At 40.1% G+C, this 17,705-nt stretch overlaps 2 protein-coding genes across 2 annotated transcripts; both read right to left on the minus strand.

Moving 5' to 3' along the window:
- Window positions 1-13,419: 13,419 nt before the first annotated feature.
- LOC491231 (tubulin, beta 4B class IVb) lies at window positions 13,420-14,180 on the minus strand. Its single transcript, XM_038525475.1, is given in 2 exon segments — window positions 13,420-13,820; window positions 13,823-14,180. Coding segments are annotated over 2 exon segments (591 nt in total). The 3' UTR covers window positions 13,420-13,587.
- Window positions 14,181-14,201: 21 nt separating this feature from the next.
- On the minus strand, window positions 14,202-15,796 carry LOC100684412 (selenide, water dikinase 1-like). Its single transcript, XM_038525476.1, is given in 3 exon segments — window positions 14,202-15,127; window positions 15,129-15,338; window positions 15,680-15,796. Coding segments are annotated over 3 exon segments (1,098 nt in total). The 3' UTR covers window positions 14,202-14,356.
- Between the last annotated feature and the right edge of the window lie 1,909 nt (window positions 15,797-17,705).

A 17,705-nucleotide genomic window follows, 5' to 3' on the forward strand; every position in this document is an offset into this window, starting at 1 on the left:
ACTCTAAACCCTCTGGCTACCATTAACATGACATAACTTAATAGTCATAGGTAGTCAGCAAGAAAACAAATTGGAGTTGTACATAATACTCAATTAACCCAAAATAAGGTATAAAAAGAGAGAAAACTGAACAAAAAAGAAACAGAACAAAAGGAAATAGTAAGATAAATAGATTTGAACCCAACCATAATAATAATTATATTGAATATAATGGTCTAAAGGCTTCAATTAAAATACAGAAATGAGCAGGGGCACTTGAATGGCTCAGTCAGTTATGCATCCAACACTTGGTTTGGGCTCAGGTCATGATCTCACAGTTGAAAGATAAAGCCTCCCTTTTCTACCTACCCCATACCCACCCCCTCCATTCTGGGAGTGGAACCTACTTATGGTTATCCCTCTGTCCCTCCCCCCTTTAAAAAAATAACTGAAACTCAGAAATGACCAGATGAGATAAAATAGCAAGACCCAGCTATACACTGCCCAAAAGAAACTCACTTTAAATATAAAGGTACAAATCCATTAAAAGTTAAAAAGATGGAACAATAAGTACCATGCTAATACTAATGTCTACTAAGTATGTGAAAATTAGAGGATGGCAGAAGAGTAGGGGCCTCAACTCACCCAGCCCCACCAACTCACCTAAGTGACTTTTAGAACATCCTGAACACCTACAAATTCGACCTGAGATTTTTTTTTTAAATATTTCATTTATTTATTCAAGAAAGACACAGAGAGGCAGAAACCTAGGAAGAGGGAGAAGCAGGCTCTATGCAGGGAGCCTGATGTGGGACTTGATCCCTGGACTCCAGGATCACTCCATGGGCTGAAGGCAGGCACTAAACTGCTGAGCCACCCAGGCGTCCCTTGACCTGTGATTTAAAGAGAGGACAGCCAGAACACCACAGAGAGAAGGGAGAAGGGTTTTCACTTCTAACAAGGTAGGAAGGTAGAATAAGATAATAAATAAAACAGAATCAAGTCAGGGAGGGGCCCTCAAGGAGCAGGGCTAATGCAGGGCAGCAGGAGCCTCGGGACGGGAAAGCCCCACACAGGAGAAACGGGAACTCTAAAAATCTGTGCCTGAGTTGTCCTGGACAGAATAGTGCTCAGCAGAGAAATCGGTCAGAACCACAGGAGGGGCAGGGAAGCCTCCAGATCCCCGGGGTCACTATTTGAGGAGGAGTGGCTTGGGGGAAAGCGCACCGCAAACCATTAGCTGATCTTGGTAAAGGGCTGGAGTGTGCAGCCCCTCGGGCATCGGGGAGAAGCCAGAGAGTCAGGCTGGGGCTCCGGATGGAGATGGCTGAGCCCCGGATCGCCGTTGGAGAGGTGGCCCTGGGAGCAGGGGTCCAGCAGCACAGGGCCCAGATCCCAGGGCACCAAGCAGATATAGCTGGGGATCCTGCATTACTCCCTAGGGCAGGTGGAATCAGGGAGGGCACAGGACAGTAAGGACTCTCCTGCTGTGGGTGTCCCCCACAGCATGCTCCTCAATGTGGGAGCATCGAGGCCAGTGTGGACTGGGAGCTGCAGATGGTTACTGAGGGAGCTGACTCCAGAGCTGGAGAGCTGGCCGCCGCGGTATTATTGTGCCTCCTTGTGTCACCTCATGCCTAGGAGGGGCAGGGCCACCAAGGGACAGAGGCCTCATGGGGTAAACAGCTCCCATTGAGCCCAGTACCTGGTAGGGGACGGGGCATCTCCCCCAGGTACACACACAGAGTCAGCACAGCAGCCCCTCCCCCAGAAGACCAGCTGGCAGGACAGGGGAAGAGCAAGTTCTTGACCCAGCAGCACTGGAAAGCTCCAGGACTGAGGGAAACTTGAGGGAATTTTTTTCTTTTTCCATTATGACTTGTTTTTATATCAGACTAAAAATGCCCAATCTTTTTCTCTTTTCCCACTTTAATATTTTACCTGCTCTTCATTTTTAAGTTTTTTCCTTTTTGACTTTCATATTTCTACAATTACATGTCTTAGATATATTTTTCACTTCTGGACTCCCTTCAATGTATTCAGTTTAATTTTGGGAGATATACAAGATATGGGTTGTTCTTTTGGGGTTTTGTTGTTGTTGTTATGTTTTCTCTGCTTCATTTTGTTTTACAATGGTAGAAGTTAGTACTGCCTAAAACATAACCAGCATACACCCAGAACCAAGTAGAACATGTGTTGGTTCACCCTGTGAGAAGGCTTTTCCCATTCTTCCCCCTCTTTTATCTTGTTTATGTTTTGGTGGTCAATGTTGGGGCTTCCAATAAGTATTTCTGGTTTATATAAATTTGGGATTGAGCATCTTCTAAAACACGGAACAAAATACACTCAGAGCCAAGAGGATCACCCTCTAGGACCCCTCAGGTAGACTACATTCTCCCTCCACTACAACTTCTTCACCACCATCCCCCAGCAGCCCCTCTTCTTTTTTCTCTTTTTCCTCATTTTTTCACTTTCCTTTTTTCTTCTTATTTTTTCTTCTTCTTGTGGTTTTCGGCTTTTTATTTTTAATACTTTGTTTTAAAATTTGCTTTTCACTTTACTGGTTCTTTTGTTTTATTTTGTTCTGATCTCCTTTTTCATTATCTGTTCTCTGACCTCTTTGGAATCATCTAGGGAGTATTTACTTAGGTCATGGTGGATATATTTAACTCAGCCCGCTCATATAGTCACTCTGCACTGGACAAAATGACAAGAAGGAAGAATTCATCAAAAAAGAAAAAAACAGAAACAGAGCTCTCTGCCACACAGTTACAGAATATGGATTTCAATACGATGTCAGAAAGTCAGTTCAGTGGCACAATTATAAAGCTACTGGTGGCTCTGGAAAAAGGTATAAAGGACTCTAGAGTCTTTGTTACTGCAGAATTGAGATCTAATCAAGCCAAAATTTAAAATAGATTAAATGAGATGCAATCCAAACTGGATGCTCTAACTCCACTAGTTCAGAGTTTAAATGAATCAATCCACCATTCTTGTCTTTTATATGATGAGTTTTGTATATGAATAGCTTTAAGGTCTGCTTTCTTTTTTATTGCTTTGTGAGCCTTTTTTCTCCCATATTTGATTACAGTAACTTCACTTCACCTTGAGAAATTATTCCATAACTTGTATTCTCTCATTAGTATATGTCTGGAAAAACAGGCTTTTCCAAATAATCCTAACTAAATATAATGATATTCTGGTAAGCAAAAATAAGGAAAGATATGGACAATGAAATAGAGTGGGGTGGGAGTGGGATCTGTACTCCAAAGGAAGTCTTTCTCCTTACTAACCACTGGAGAGCATGCTGTGTACCTGGCTGCAGATCTTGTGAGCCTCAGAACCTGAGTGTGAACCTTTCACACTCACCCAATCTACTTCCTTCCCTATTATGTTTATTGGTGCTGACTCCAAATTCAGTTACCTGAAGTTTAAACTTTCTGAGGGTTTAGCTCAGAGATCAATCTCAGGTCTCTTAACCTTTTACAGAGATGATTCTAAGCCTCTTTTTATTTATTTTTTAAAAGGTTTTTTACTTATTTATTTGCAAGACAGAGACAGAGAGACAGAGACAGAGAGAGCACAAGTAGGGAGAGAAACAGAGGCAGAGGGAGAAGCCAACTCCCTCCTGAGTTGGGAGCCTGATGCAGGGCTCTATCCCAGAACCCCAAGACTGTGAGCCAAAGGAGACACTAACCATCTAAGCCACCAGGTGCCCCCTAAGCTTCTTTTTAAAATTTCCAATTTAGGGGTGCCTGGGAAGCTCATCCTATTTATCCTTGATTCTTGGTTTCAGCTCAGTCTCATTAAGCTGACACCAAGATGTGAGTTCAGTGCAGTCTGCTTGAGATTCTCTCCCTCTCCCTTCACCTCTACACCTCCCTCATTCACTTTCTCTCTGTCTCTAAAATAAATGAATAAAATCTTTAAAAATAAAATAAAATTTCCAATTTGTTGTTTCACTGTGACTTGCATCTCATACTTCACCTTCCATTTTGAAATTGTTTAGGTCTTTAACTTTCTGTTCTCTTATTTCTCATTTTTTTCGTTTTGTTATCTAATGTAATTTCCCCCTTTTAATTCTGATCTTGCCATCTTCATCATTACTTCCAGTCTCTATTATTTAATCTATTCATTCTTTATGTTAAAAAAATATATACTTCTGTACTCTACTAACAGCTTGACACTCGCCAGCAGAATCATGAGCATGGGTGAGAACATACTTTGTAAACAGGAAACAGTGGAGGAATTTTCCCCCAAACTCTTGGCATCTGCTTCACTAGCTCCCTGTAGAGGATTTCCCCGGACAGTTGAGGAAATTCTCCAATGCTTGAACTCATTTGTTAATCTCGCTAGAGTCAGAGATCCCATCACTCAGATGGTGCAGTGGATTTGCAAGAATGGTGTTGCTTTCCACAGACTCTTCAGTCCTGATACTTTGTTCTTTAAAACTCCATAGTCCCCAAATTTTAAAACCACAGTGTCTAGAGTAAATTTTGACAGTTTCATCCCCTAGCCAGAAACCATACATATATGGGCATGGCACTTGGAAAACTGGGTAAATGTGGTATACTTAGCTTACTTCTTAGGCTGTCAGTTTTCTTCTGTCACTTTTGTGATTTCTAATTAGAGAAATTTTCTCTTTCCTTCTTTTAAAATCTACTATTTTTATGGCTAACAGAGATTTCCTGTAGTCTGTCCTTTTCTTAATTGAGATGTAGTTGTACATATGGGCTCTGCAGGAAGTCTGTATGTATCCTTTAAACAATTTTAACTTTTCATCAGCCACTCACCTTGAGTCACACACTTTGCTACAGGCTTGAAATTCACTCATCAAAAAGAAAGCTGAAGCTCAAATATAGTGGGAAAAACAGGTCCTAGATATGATTTTTTAAAATCTCTTATTTTTGAGTCCTCTTTACATAGCTAATATATCATCAGTTCTGATGGCCATAAGACATAGTTTCTTTTCACTTCTTGTGTGCAAAATTACTTGTAATATTTGACATGCATGTTGTACATAGCTAAGTGTTGTATTTACCCTAAGTGTTAGTGGTATTTTTAGAACTTTTAACTTATTTTCGGTTATTACTTATAGATGAATTTATTTAAATTAAGATCTTTAAGTAAGATATGCCTGTGTCTCCAATAAAAATATTATTTTTATGTGATTTAGTCTCATTCAACTCTAATTTATAAATTATACTCTTGAACACTATCTACCAGGATGAAAGGGGAACTGAGAGGTAGAAGTAAGCAAAGAGCCTGCAGAGGAGGAGAGCTTTGACTGTGGTCAATATTACCTATATACAAAAAAACATGTTCTTTACACATGCTTAGATTCCAACTCATAGTAGTTTTAAGTACCTACTTTGACATGAAGAACTGACTTTAAATCTTTGCCTTACTTCATTATGATGAACAAAGGATTGACTTAAAGTTGACCCAAGTACAGCAAAAAAGCTATAATAAAATATTGAACTTTTAAAAATCCTCTTAAGATATTTAAAAATCCCTGTCCACTGGATTGTCTAATGTGATTTAACTGAAAAGTTTCCATCATTTCCTTTAGTAACCCCTATAGAGTTTAGCATGGTGAATTGCCTGTTGTTGTTTCATTATAAATATCAGTTGAATAATTCTGAAATATGTGGTTTTAGAATATCTCCAATGATGCTTGAAAATTTTTTAAAGTAGGTTGCCAAATCCCAAGAAGCTAAATATATTTATTATTTAAAATTCTAAAAAAATTCTGAATCTTGGATGTTTTGTACCAAATGTGATACAGTGCATGTAACATCAGACTAAATAAATCAAGCATTTTCATATAAAGTTCTTTCACAGGAGAAGTTTATTTTTATAAAAACGTAGCAAACAGAACCAGTATAAGGCCATGTCTTATAGGTAGGGTTCACTTTGTAAATAGGCAAAATGAATAACCATCCGTGTTATCCAGCTTCCTGAGTTCAGAGGCTTATGGGATGGACGGAAACACTCTGCTTCACTGGCTGTTGCCTAAAATTCCCAAAAAAGAACAGTAGTATTTGGTAATGGGAAAGATAATAGAGTAAATCTTATCATTCCTTCAGAAGAGAGAAGGAATTCAGTATGTAGTGGTGGGGAAGGATTTGAGGCGATGAGCAGGGTGGAGTATTCAAGTGAACGAAGGAACAGGAGTTCCTACAAGAGGAAACGATCACTAGAAAAGAATCTAAAACAACCTTCTCTCCCATTTTCTTAGTGGGCACAAGGAATGTGTGTAAGCCACACCCACAATTTGTCAAAATAATTTGCCTTTACTGCATTCTCTCCTGTCACCCACAAAAACAGCATCAGTATAAAACAGGAAGGAAAACTAGAGGCTTCCCAAGAGGAAAAGTCTGGCTCAAAGTTGAATACAGCCCCCTGCATGCAGCAGATGCGTTTTCTTTCAGTCTGCTCTAAGTAGAAATGGGCCTCATCTAGAACAAAGTACTGAGTCGGAGGTCAAGGGAAAAGAGGTGCTCCTTCTCCCCTCTTGCCTTAGGTGTGATCTTAGCAAAAAATGGAAGGGGTGACATATCGTTGAAGCCCTCATTTGTTTTTAAGGAACAGCTGTCCAGGCAATAGCAGAAATATTCTCATGATTGGACAATCCTGTAGTCTGGTGTCACAGACAACATAGTAGCCTGGACTTTGAGCCAACACTGTGTCTCCACAGATTCTTCATTCTTTTCCCTTGTTCTCCCTCCATCTCCTGCCTTCTGCCTTCTACCTTCCACCTTCAGATTCACCCTTACTTTCTTGGCTCTTGCATCCTCTCAGCTAGACAACACATGTTTAGTGAGTGCCAACTCGGTCAGGCCATAAACAAGACAAATTTCCAAACTCTAGAACTGACCACCTAATGGGAGAGAAACACAATGAACAGCAATCAGACAAATACCACTATGCATATGTCAGAGTGGCTAAAATAAAAAAAATAATAAGAAGAAATGCCAATGAGGAAATGAAGCAAAAATGTATCTATTTTTCACACATCACTGGTAGGAATTTACAGACATGTTAATAAAAAGTTTGCAATTTCTTATAAAATGAAACATTCATTTAACATATAACTCAGCCTTCACACTACTGGGTATTTATACTAGATACAGGAAGCCTGTGTTCACAGAAAACTTCCATGAATGTTCATAGCAGGTTTATTTATATAACTAAAACTCGAAAACACCCCAAATGTTCTTAAATGGATGAATGCAAAAACAGACATGCAACCACTGAAAAACCACTCAGCAGTAAAAAGGAATGAGCTATTGACATGAATGTTTGTGGTTCCCAATGTTATTATGTGGACTGAACAAGACAATCTAGAAAGGTCACACAATGCGCAATTCCACTTTCATAGTACTATTCAAATGACACCACCATAGTGGTGGAGAAGGGACTCAGAATTAAGGTTGGGTATAGGATTTGACTATTAAGGGGTAAAATGAGGAGGTTTCTCTGTGGTGATGGGATAGCTCTGTTTTCTGATTGTGATAGTTACACAAATGTATACTTGTATGTGACAAGATTTCCTAGTCTAGGTACCCTTCTCCTCCAAAAAAAAAAGGTACCTGAAAACCCTGACAGAATGACAATGCTGTCTGTAGTTTAGTTGGTGATATTGTACCAGCAACTTGCTGCTTCAGACAATGCACCGTGGTTATATCAGATGTTCTCATTTGGGAAAGCTGGATGACTGGCAAACGACTCTGTGCAATAAAGTCTTAAGCTATTCAAAAGTAAGCACAAATCAAAAATTTTAAATAACAAAAATAATTCACTAGGTATTTTTTGGAAAACTCACACAAATAAATAATATTAGGATGGTGATCTGTCCTCAGTGGGAGAATACAGGGTGTCAGGAGAATGTTTAATATCAGGAATGGGAGTTGAGAAAGAGCATCTGGAATGCTTGCTTTGCTCCAGCCTGGGGCTAGCTGCAGCTACACCCTCGACAGGAGTTACAGTGCCCTTTGATTCACTTGAGGTCATTTGTGCTGCCTCCTTTGCTTGGTGACTCATCTCAGCTGGAGCTGGGAGTGCCCCTGCTGTGTCTGAGAATGTTCCATGGTCTCAGCTTCACTGCCAGGGTTGATGTAACTTCTAATGAAAATCTTTCCCCGAAAAGCCAGACTTTAACTTCTGTGGAATAGCCTTTTGTATTCAAAGGCCACTGCCAAGTTCATTCTGTCAGTGTGCACTGGGGCAAAATAACAATGTTTTTGTCCAAGGATGTCTGGATAGCAACAATACATATCCTGCTGCTGAGGTCCATTCTTCTATGGAACATGCAGTTGCTTTAGTAGATGGTCTAAAATGTCACAACACCCTAAAAAAAGAAAGTTTTCATGACGTCTATGAAACATAATCTGGATGATGTTGAAGGGAAACTTAACAGGGTCCTTGGCAGAAGATACTTAAACAGTTCTAGATATTGGTCTTTTCTTTAAAAAAAAAAAAAAAAAAAAAAGCTTTTTTTTTTTTTTTTTAGAGTAGTTGAAGGTTTAGAACAAAATAGAGACAAAGGTATAGAAATTTCTCACATATTCCATGGGCTGCACACTAGATACCGTTTTTCACATAAATAAATTTAAGTCAGGACACTGACCCTATCCATAGCCAAATAATTTTCACACATTTTGTTTTATTATTTATTTATTATTTGTTTTTATTGAAGTTCGATTTGCCAACACGTAGTATAACACCCAGTGCTCATTCCACCAAGTGTCCTCCTCAGTGCCCATCACCGATTTACCCCAACCCTCCCTCCCACCTCACCTATCCCAGAGTTAGGAATGTTTGCTATAAACATTGGGGTGCAGGTGTCCTGCTGTTTCACTGCATCTGTATCTTTGGGGTAAAGCCTCAGTAGTGCAATTACTGGGTCATAGGGTAGCTCTATTTTTAACTCTTTGAGGAACCTTCACACAGTTTTCCAGAATGGCTGCACCAGTTCACATTCCCACCAACAGTGCAAGAGGGTTCCCCTTTCTCCACATCCTCTCCAACATTTATTGTTTCCTGTCTTGTTAATTTTCACCATTCTCACTGGTGTGAGGTGGTATCTCATTGTGGTTTCGATTTATTTGTATCTCCCTGATGGCAAGTGATGAGAAGCATTTTCTCATGTGCTCGTTGGCCATGTGTATGTCTTCTTTGGTGAAATTTCTGTTCATGTCTTTTGCTCATTTCATGATTGGATTGTTTGTTTCTTTGCTGTTGAGTTTAATAAGTTATTTATAAACCTTTGATACTAGCCCTTTATCTGATATGTCATTTGCAAATATCTTCTCCCATTCTGTAGGTTGTCTTTGAGTTTTGTTGACTGTTTCTTTTTTTTTTTTTCTTTTTGTTGACTGTTTCTTTTGCTGTGCAGAAGCTTTTGATCTTGATGAAGTCCCAATAGTTCAGTTTTGCTATTGTTTCCCTTGCCTTCATAGCTGTATCTTGCAAGAAGTTGCTGTGGCCTAAGTTCAAGAAGGGTGTTGCCTGTGTTCTTCTCTAGGATTTTGATGGTATCTTGTCTCACGTTTCGATCTTTCATCCATTTTGAGTTTATCTTTGTGTCTGGTGTAAGAGAGTGGTCTAGTTTCATTCTTCTGTATGTGGATGTCCAATTTTCCCAGCACCATTTTTTGAAGAGACTGTCTTTTCCCCAGGGGATAGTCTTTACTGCTTTGTCAAATATTAATTGACCATAGAGTTGAGGGCTGATTTCTGGGTTCTCTCTTCTGTTCCATTGATCGATGGGTCTGTTTTTGTGCCAGCACCACATTGTCTTGATGATCACAGCTTTGTAGTACAACTTGAAATCCGGCATTGTGATTCCCCCAGTTCTGATCTTCTTTTTCAGTATTCTGCTGGCTATTCAGGCTCTGTGATTACACAGAAATCAGCTTAAGATAATTTGTTCCAACTCTCTGAAGAATGTCCATGGTATTTTGATAGGGATTGCATTGAATGTGTACATTGCCCTGGGTAGCATTGCCATTTTCACAATATTAATTCTTCCAATCCATGAGCATGGAATATTTTTCCATCTCTTTGTGTCTTCCTCAATTTCTTTCAGAAGTGTTCTGTAGTTTTTAGGGCATAGGTCCTTTACCTCTTTGGTTAGGTTTATTCCTAGGTATCTTATGCTTTTCGGTGCAAATATAAATGGGATTGACTCCTTAATTTCTCTTTCTTCAGTCTCATTGTTAGTGTATAGATATGCCACTGATTTCTGGGATTGATTTTGTATCCTGCCACACTGCTGAATTGCTGTATGAGTTCCAGCCATCTTGGGTTGGAGTCTTTTGGGTTTTCTATGTATAGTATCAGGTCATCTGCAAAGAGGGAGAGTTTGACTTCTTATTTGCCAATTTGAATGCCTTTTATTTCTTTTTTTCACCTGATTGCTGAGGCTAGGACTTCTAGTACTATGTTGAATAGCAGTGGTGAGAGTGGACATTCCTGTCATGTCCTGATCTTATGTGAATGGCTCTCAGTGTTTCTGCATTGAGAATGATATTTGCTGTGGGCTTTTTCTAGATGGCTTTTAAGATGCTGAGGAATGTTCCCTCTATCCCTACACTCTGAAGAGTTTTGATCAGGAATGGATGCTGTATTTTGTCAAATCCTTTCTCTGTATTGAGAGGATCATATGGTTCTTGTTTATTCTCTTGTTCATATGATCTATTACGTTAATTGTTTTACGAGTGTTGAACCAGCCTTGCATCTGGAGGATGAATCCCACTTGGTCATGGTGAATAATCTTCTTAATGTACTGTTGGATCTTATTGGCTAGGATCTTGTTGAGAATTTTTGCATCTGTGTTCATCAAGGATACTGATCTATAATTCTCTTTTTTGGTGAGGTCTTTGGTTTTGGAATTAAGGTGATACTGGCCTCATAAAACGAGTTTGGAAGTATTCTATCCCTTTCTATCTTTTGGAACAGCTTTAGTAGAATAGATATTGTTTCTTCTTTAAAAGTTTGATGGCCCTGGACTTTGGTGTCTTGGGAGGTTTTTGATGACTGCTTCAATTTCCTCCCTGGTTATTGGCCTGTTCAGGTTTTCTATTTCTTCTTGTTCCAGTTTTGGTAGTTTGTGGTTTTCCAGAAATGCATCCATTTCTTCTAGATTGCCTAATTTGTTGGTGTATACCTACTCATAATATGTTTTTAAAGTTGTTTGTATTTCCTTGGAATTGGTTGTGATTTCTCCTTTTTCATTCATGGTTTTATTAGAGTCTTTTCTCTTTTATTTTTAATAAGGCTGGCTAATGGTTTATCTATTTTATTCATTCTCTCAAAGAATGGTTTTTTTTATCTGTTCTACAGTTCTTCTGGTCTCTATTTCATTTAGTTCTGCCCAAATCTTTATTCTCTTTTCTTCTGCTTGGTGTAGGTTTTATTTGCTGTTCTTCCTCCAGTTCCTTTAGGTGTGAGGTTAGCTTGTGCATTTGAGGTTTTTTTCAGTTTTTTGAGGGAGGCTAGTATAGTGATGTATTATCCTCTTAGGGCCATTTTGCTGTATCCCAAAGATTTTGACCAGTTGTATCTTCATTTTCATTAGTTTCCATGAATTTTTTCAATTCTTCTCTAATTTCCTGGTTGACCTATTCATCTTTTAGTAGGATGCTCTTTAACCTCCACGTGTTTGAGTTTCCTTCAAATCTCTTTTTTTGATTGAGTTCAGGTTTCCAAGCATTGTGGTCTGAAAATATGGGGGACAATCTCAATCTTTGGTATCAGCTGAGACCTGATTTGTGACCCAGTATGTGGTCTATTCTGGAGAAAGTTCCATGTGCACTTGAGAAGAATGTGTATTCAGTTGTGTTCAGATGGAAAGTTCTGTATATATCTGTGAAATCCATCTGATTCAGATGGATTTCATTTTTTAAGGTGTATCATTTAAGGTCCTTGTTTCTTTGGTGCTGTTGTGCTTAGCCAATCTGTCATTTGCAGAAAGTGCTGCATTGAAGTCTCCTACTAGTAGTGTATTATTATCTAAGTATGTCTTTACTTTGGTTATTAATTGATTGATATACTTGGCAGCTCCCACATTAGGGACATAAATATTCATGGTTCTTAGGTCTTCTTGTTGATCGATAGACCCTTTAAGTATGATATAGTGTCCCACTTCATCTCTTACTACAGTCTTTGGGATAAACTTTATCAGATTTGAGGATTGCTACCCCAGCTTTCTTTTGAGGGCCATTTGAATGGTAAATGGTTCTTCACCCTTTCATTTTCAGGCTGTAGGTGTCCTCAGATCTCAAATGAGTCTCTTGTAGACAGCAAATAGATGGGTCTTGTTTTTTTATCCAGTTTGATACCTTGTGTCTCTTGATTCAGCCCATTCACGTTCAGAGTAACTATTGAAAGACATGAATTTAGTGTCATCATATTACCTATATAGGCCTTGTTTTTTCAGATTTTCACTATTAAATGTCAAGGTGTTGACAGTTTTTATTGATTTTTTGGGGGTGGGTCCTCTCTATCTCCTGGATCTGAATGCCTGCTTCCCTTCCCAAATTAGGGAAGTTCTCAGCTATGATCTGTTCAAATATACTTTGTTGGCCTCTCTCCCTCTTGGTCTCTTCTGGAACCCCAATAAGACATAAATTCTTCCTTCTCAGGCAATCATTTATTTCCCTAAGCCTTTCCTCATAGGATCTTAATTGTTTTTCTCTTTTTTCCTCAGCTTCCTTCCTTACCATCAACTTGTCTTCTATGTCACTCACTCTCTCTTCTACCTCATTAACCCTACGCATTCATGTCTGTGAGAACTCATTATTTCCAAGAGGGGGGAAAAAAGCAAAATACGATGTTTTTCTTCTTCAGAAACATAAGAGGTAATAGGTAATCAGTCGTTAGAGAATCTTTTTAAGGGAGTGATTGTCAAATTCACCAAGATCTAATATTCATTTGATTAAATATCATTCGCCTAGCAAAAGTGTTTGGTTAAAGTCAAATTTTAGTTGAGTGTGTCTGAAAGGTAGGCAAAAAAATCTGCATTTATTGTCAGGTAGCCGCACACTCCAATGCCAGATCTTTTGGAGAGGGCAAAAACCAACATTGACCAGCATAGTGTGGCCAGTGCCATTTCTTCATCACCACTTTTGGTCCACAAGCCACTTTATAAGATCAGAAAATACTGTCACCACTTTACCGGTGGGAAAACGGAAGCTTATCAAGTCCAAGTAATTTGGATCTTGTTCATTCACATGCAGTTTGTAAAGTGATTGAAACACGTCTTCCATGATTACTGAGGCATAAAAAGCTATCTCCTTAGCTTTTCTGAACATAATTATTCTAAGAGCAATTTTAAGCATTAAATGAAAAATATTGTGAAAACGCTTGGCAAATTCCAAAGCATTAGGTAAAATGTATGGCATCATTTTGCTTGTGTATTCACAAGTTTGAAAGTTTTTTTTTTTTTTCACTATGAAAATGCTTTAATGGTGGCATCTGTACAGCATGTGACGTCCAGACAGGAAAAAGAGCGAGTGCACACAGAGACACGGCTATCAGAGAACAGGTTGTGAGCGAATAAAGAGTTCACACAGCTTCCACCCGCTTTACCAGGTATCAGCTCTAGGCCACCTCCTCCTCGAACTCCCCCTCCTCCTCGGCCGTGGCATCCTGGTACTGCTGGTACTCAGACACCAGGTCATTCATGTTGCTCTCAGCCTCTGTGAACTCCATCTCGTCCACGCCCTCACCCGTGTACCAGTGTAGGAAGGCCTTGCGCCGGAACATGGCCGTGACCTGCTCTGAGATGCGCTTGAACAGCTCCTGGATGGCTGTGCTGTTGCCGATGAAGGTGGCGACATCTTTAGCCCCCGGGGTGGGATGTCACAGACAGCTGTTTTCACGTTGTTGGGGATCCACTCGACGAAGTAGCTGCTGTTCTTGTTTTGGACGTTCAGCATCTGCTCGTCCACCTCCTTCATGGACATGCGGCCCCTGAATACTGCGGCCACAGTCAGGTAGCGGCCATGGCGGGGGTCACAGGCAGCCATCATGTTCTTAGCATCAAACATCTGCTGGGTGAGCTCGGGCACCGTCAGGGTCCGGGACTGCTGGCTACCTCGGCTGGTCAGTGGGGCGAAGCCGGGCATGAAGAAGTGCAGGCGGGGGAAGGGGACCATATTGACAGCCCGCTTGCACAGGTCAGCACTGAGCATTTTTTTAATGGATTTTATTTTATTTTATTAATTGCATCCACTCACAAATCGACCTAAGGTCACCAGATGTGTAGACACAATGAGATTTTTGTTGTCGTGTATCGTCTTTAATTGAAATGATGAAAAAAGAAATAGCTCTATTTAAAGACAAAACCAGATAGCTACTTAGGTCTAGATTAAGAGGTGGCACCCGGGGTGGGGTTCACTTTCTGAGTGGCCACCTGTGGTGCAACTTCGATGATCCGGGGCTTGTCTATGATTCTGGCGGTGCGGTTGCCTTTCTCCACGATCCCAATAATCCATGCCTGGTGGCCCTCCCCATATTTGGGAGACTTGATCTCTGCACAGAACCGGGAGGCTTGCTCTCACGGTAAACAGATGAGGAGGCCTCCTGATGTCTCTGGGCAGGTCCCATGCATGAGGCCAAACATGTTTCCACAGGCCTTGCTCACAACAGCCATCTTGGCCAGGACAGGGAGGTTGTGAATCATGAAGGACACCTCGTTCCTCTGCTGCTTGGCTAGGTTCTGCGCGTGCCCCAAAATCCCAAAGCCCGTGATGTCAGTGGCGGTGTGGGCATTGAACGTGTGCATGAGTCCCGCAGCTGTTCTGTTGAGCCTGGCCATGTTCATCATCGGCTCCTGGTACGCCAACTCTACATCTTCTTGGGTGACCACTAGCTTGATCTTATTCCATTTTTCAGGAATGTCCAGCCACTGGTGCACAGCCACAGCCACCTGCATCCCCAGGGGCTTCGTCATCACCAGCACATCCCCCGGGATTGTGTTATCTGGCATGATGAATTCATTGGGCTGGCAGATAGTAGTAGCCACTCCTCCTAGAACAATCCAGGGGTTTAACACCGTTTGGCCACCAGTCACAGACGTTCCCACCTCCTCTGCTGCATCTTTAAAACCCTGTATAATTAGGGGCATCACTTTATCCCTTCTCCCTGTCAGTCATTTTATTACTGATCCCAAGGAGCATCAGCATATTGTCACATTCCGTGACCCCCATGGCGTAGAGGTCACTGAGGACGTTGGCACATGCTATCCTGCCCATCATGTAAGGGTCATCAACAATGGGGTAAATGTAATCCGTGGTTTGAACCAAAGAAAGACCACCCCAGGAGTGGAACCAGGAGACATTGTTCTTTTGCTACAAGAGAAGAAACATGAGGTGTTCCAGAGAGATGGGAATGATTTGCCCATGACATATAAGATAGGACTTGTTGAAGCTCTATGTGGATTTCAGTTCACATTTAAGCACCTTGATGGACGTCAGATTGTGGTGAAATACCCCACCCCCCCAGAAAAGTAATTGAAGCAGGATATGTTCGTGTAGTTCGAGGTGAAGGAATGCCACAGTATCGTAATCCCTTTGAAAAAGGTGATCTTTACATAAAGTTTGATGTGCAGTTTCCTGAAAACAACTGGATCAACCCAGACAAGCTTTCTGAACTAGAAGATCTTCTGCCATCTAGACCAGAAGTTCCAAACATAATTGGAGACACAGAAGAGGTAGAGCTTCAAGAATTTGATAGCACTCGGGGCTTGGGAGTTGGTCAGAAGCGTGAAGCCTATAATGATAGCTCTGATGAAGAAAGCAGCAGCCATCATGGACCAGGAGTGCAATGTGCCCATCAGTAAACTCTGCAAACAAATTGCACAGGTGGATTTTCTTTTCCACATTTGCCCGGTTTGCTTTCAGCGATCCAGCTGGAGTGTCTGGTCAATCCAGAAGAACTGATGGACATTTGTTGGTCTATGTGTAACTTTTAAAATTGGTATAGTATCTACAGAGTGTGTAATTTAAACTAACCACAAAGCTTTACATCTTCATTTTGACTGTTCTGTAGCAGAATAAAGCACTTGAAAGGAAACAAGACTCCCTTTCACACATGGGTTTCAGTCCTGGTATCTGTGCTTGATTTTTATCTGTTTTGTGTAGATTTTATGTTTCATATTTTAAATCCAAATCCCACATTGTAAAGTTTGTGTACAATTTGTCCTGAAGCTTTGTGTTTGGCTGCACCTGCGTAAGCTGCTACAAATAGAATAAAGAATTTCATAGCCTGTATCTATCATTTAGATGCATGGAAAAATGGGCTTTGCACACAATGGGTTTGGAGCTGACTGGGAACAATGGAAAAAAAATATAACATTAGCTGTGGTTGTAAAGTCCCCCCCCCCCCCACTTTTTTTTACCATCTTGTGAAAGGTTTCTGAAACTCGATAATAAAAAGCAGTTGGTATAAATTATTCTTTGTGTCACATTTTTAGAAGGAAGAACATACTTTGAACTATAAAATGTATCCTTAAACTGGAGAATGTATCCTTCATTCTGGTTCTTAAGCAGCCCTTAAAAACCCATTGGCCTGAAGCTTATGCCTCAGGTATGTGCCCATTTTATAGTCTTAAAAGGCATAAAGAAAGTTTGATATGTTGGTAGAAGCAGGCTTTATTGGCTTTAATTGATGCTTGTACAGTCAAGGACATCTGAGCATCTGAGTCCTGTAACTCATAAGTTATGACCCTGAGCGTTGGGGCCAGGTTAACCTAGCCTCTGTATCTCCCCACCGCTACCCCCTTTTAAAAATAAAGTAACAGCAAATCAATATTAGAACCATGTTTGCATAGAACCTGTTAAAATGCTCTGTTTTCATTAAATGTTAAAGATAAAAAAAAACTGGAGCTACTTAAAAATATTAAGAAGGAAATTGGTACAATGCTGGCCTCTGTCCTACATTTTTAGATTATTCCCATAGTTTCCAAATTTATTTTTGTATTACATCAATTTCACACAATTCGTCTATGCCTATAGGTCATAAACTTTCCAAAGACATACAGCCTTATTTGTCAACATTTCTCAAATACCTCATTCATGCCATGTAATTCATTTTAGTATATATATTTTAATATTCCCATATTCCTTTTTAAAATTCTCTCTGTATATTGTACTACCTCCAGATTAATTAAAAAAAAATAGTTTCTGTTTGTTGGCAAAATAGAACAGGAAGGCAGAGACCAGCGAACACAGGTGGAAGGCCTATGTCTGTTGGGCTGTTTTATAGTTGCCCAGAAAGTTTGGAATCTTCCAAAAACTTGTTACAGAAACCTGGCCATGCTCTGCAAGATAAATAGATGTCCCAAAGCTTGTTTCTTGCGGTATGCTGCTCCACCACAAAATGGTACATTGGGAAATGTTTCATAGGACATAACTTCTTTTGGACTTTCAAATGCATATTTATATTTTAAAGACTCTGAGAAGTTCTGTAGTAAGCCTGCTTAACTCTTGAAACAATTTTCTATGACTTTTTATATTTTCCATGGAACACAGTTCTGGCCAGGGGAGTATGGGGTGTTGCCATCAATTTATTAAATTATCTGTTTCCTGCTTATGAAGTATCCGTTTGACTATGCTGGATTTGGATACAGCTGTCAATCAAGATTTTGCAAGCCTAAGATGATCAAAGATACAAACTAGATTCAGGCCCAAGTTTATGGAAAAGTGAATGAATAAGTT

The sequence above is a fragment of the Canis lupus genome, chromosome 1 (assembly GCF_011100685.1).
Source record: "Canis lupus familiaris isolate Mischka breed German Shepherd chromosome 1, alternate assembly UU_Cfam_GSD_1.0, whole genome shotgun sequence".
Classification (NCBI taxonomy): Eukaryota; Metazoa; Chordata; class Mammalia; order Carnivora; family Canidae; genus Canis; species Canis lupus.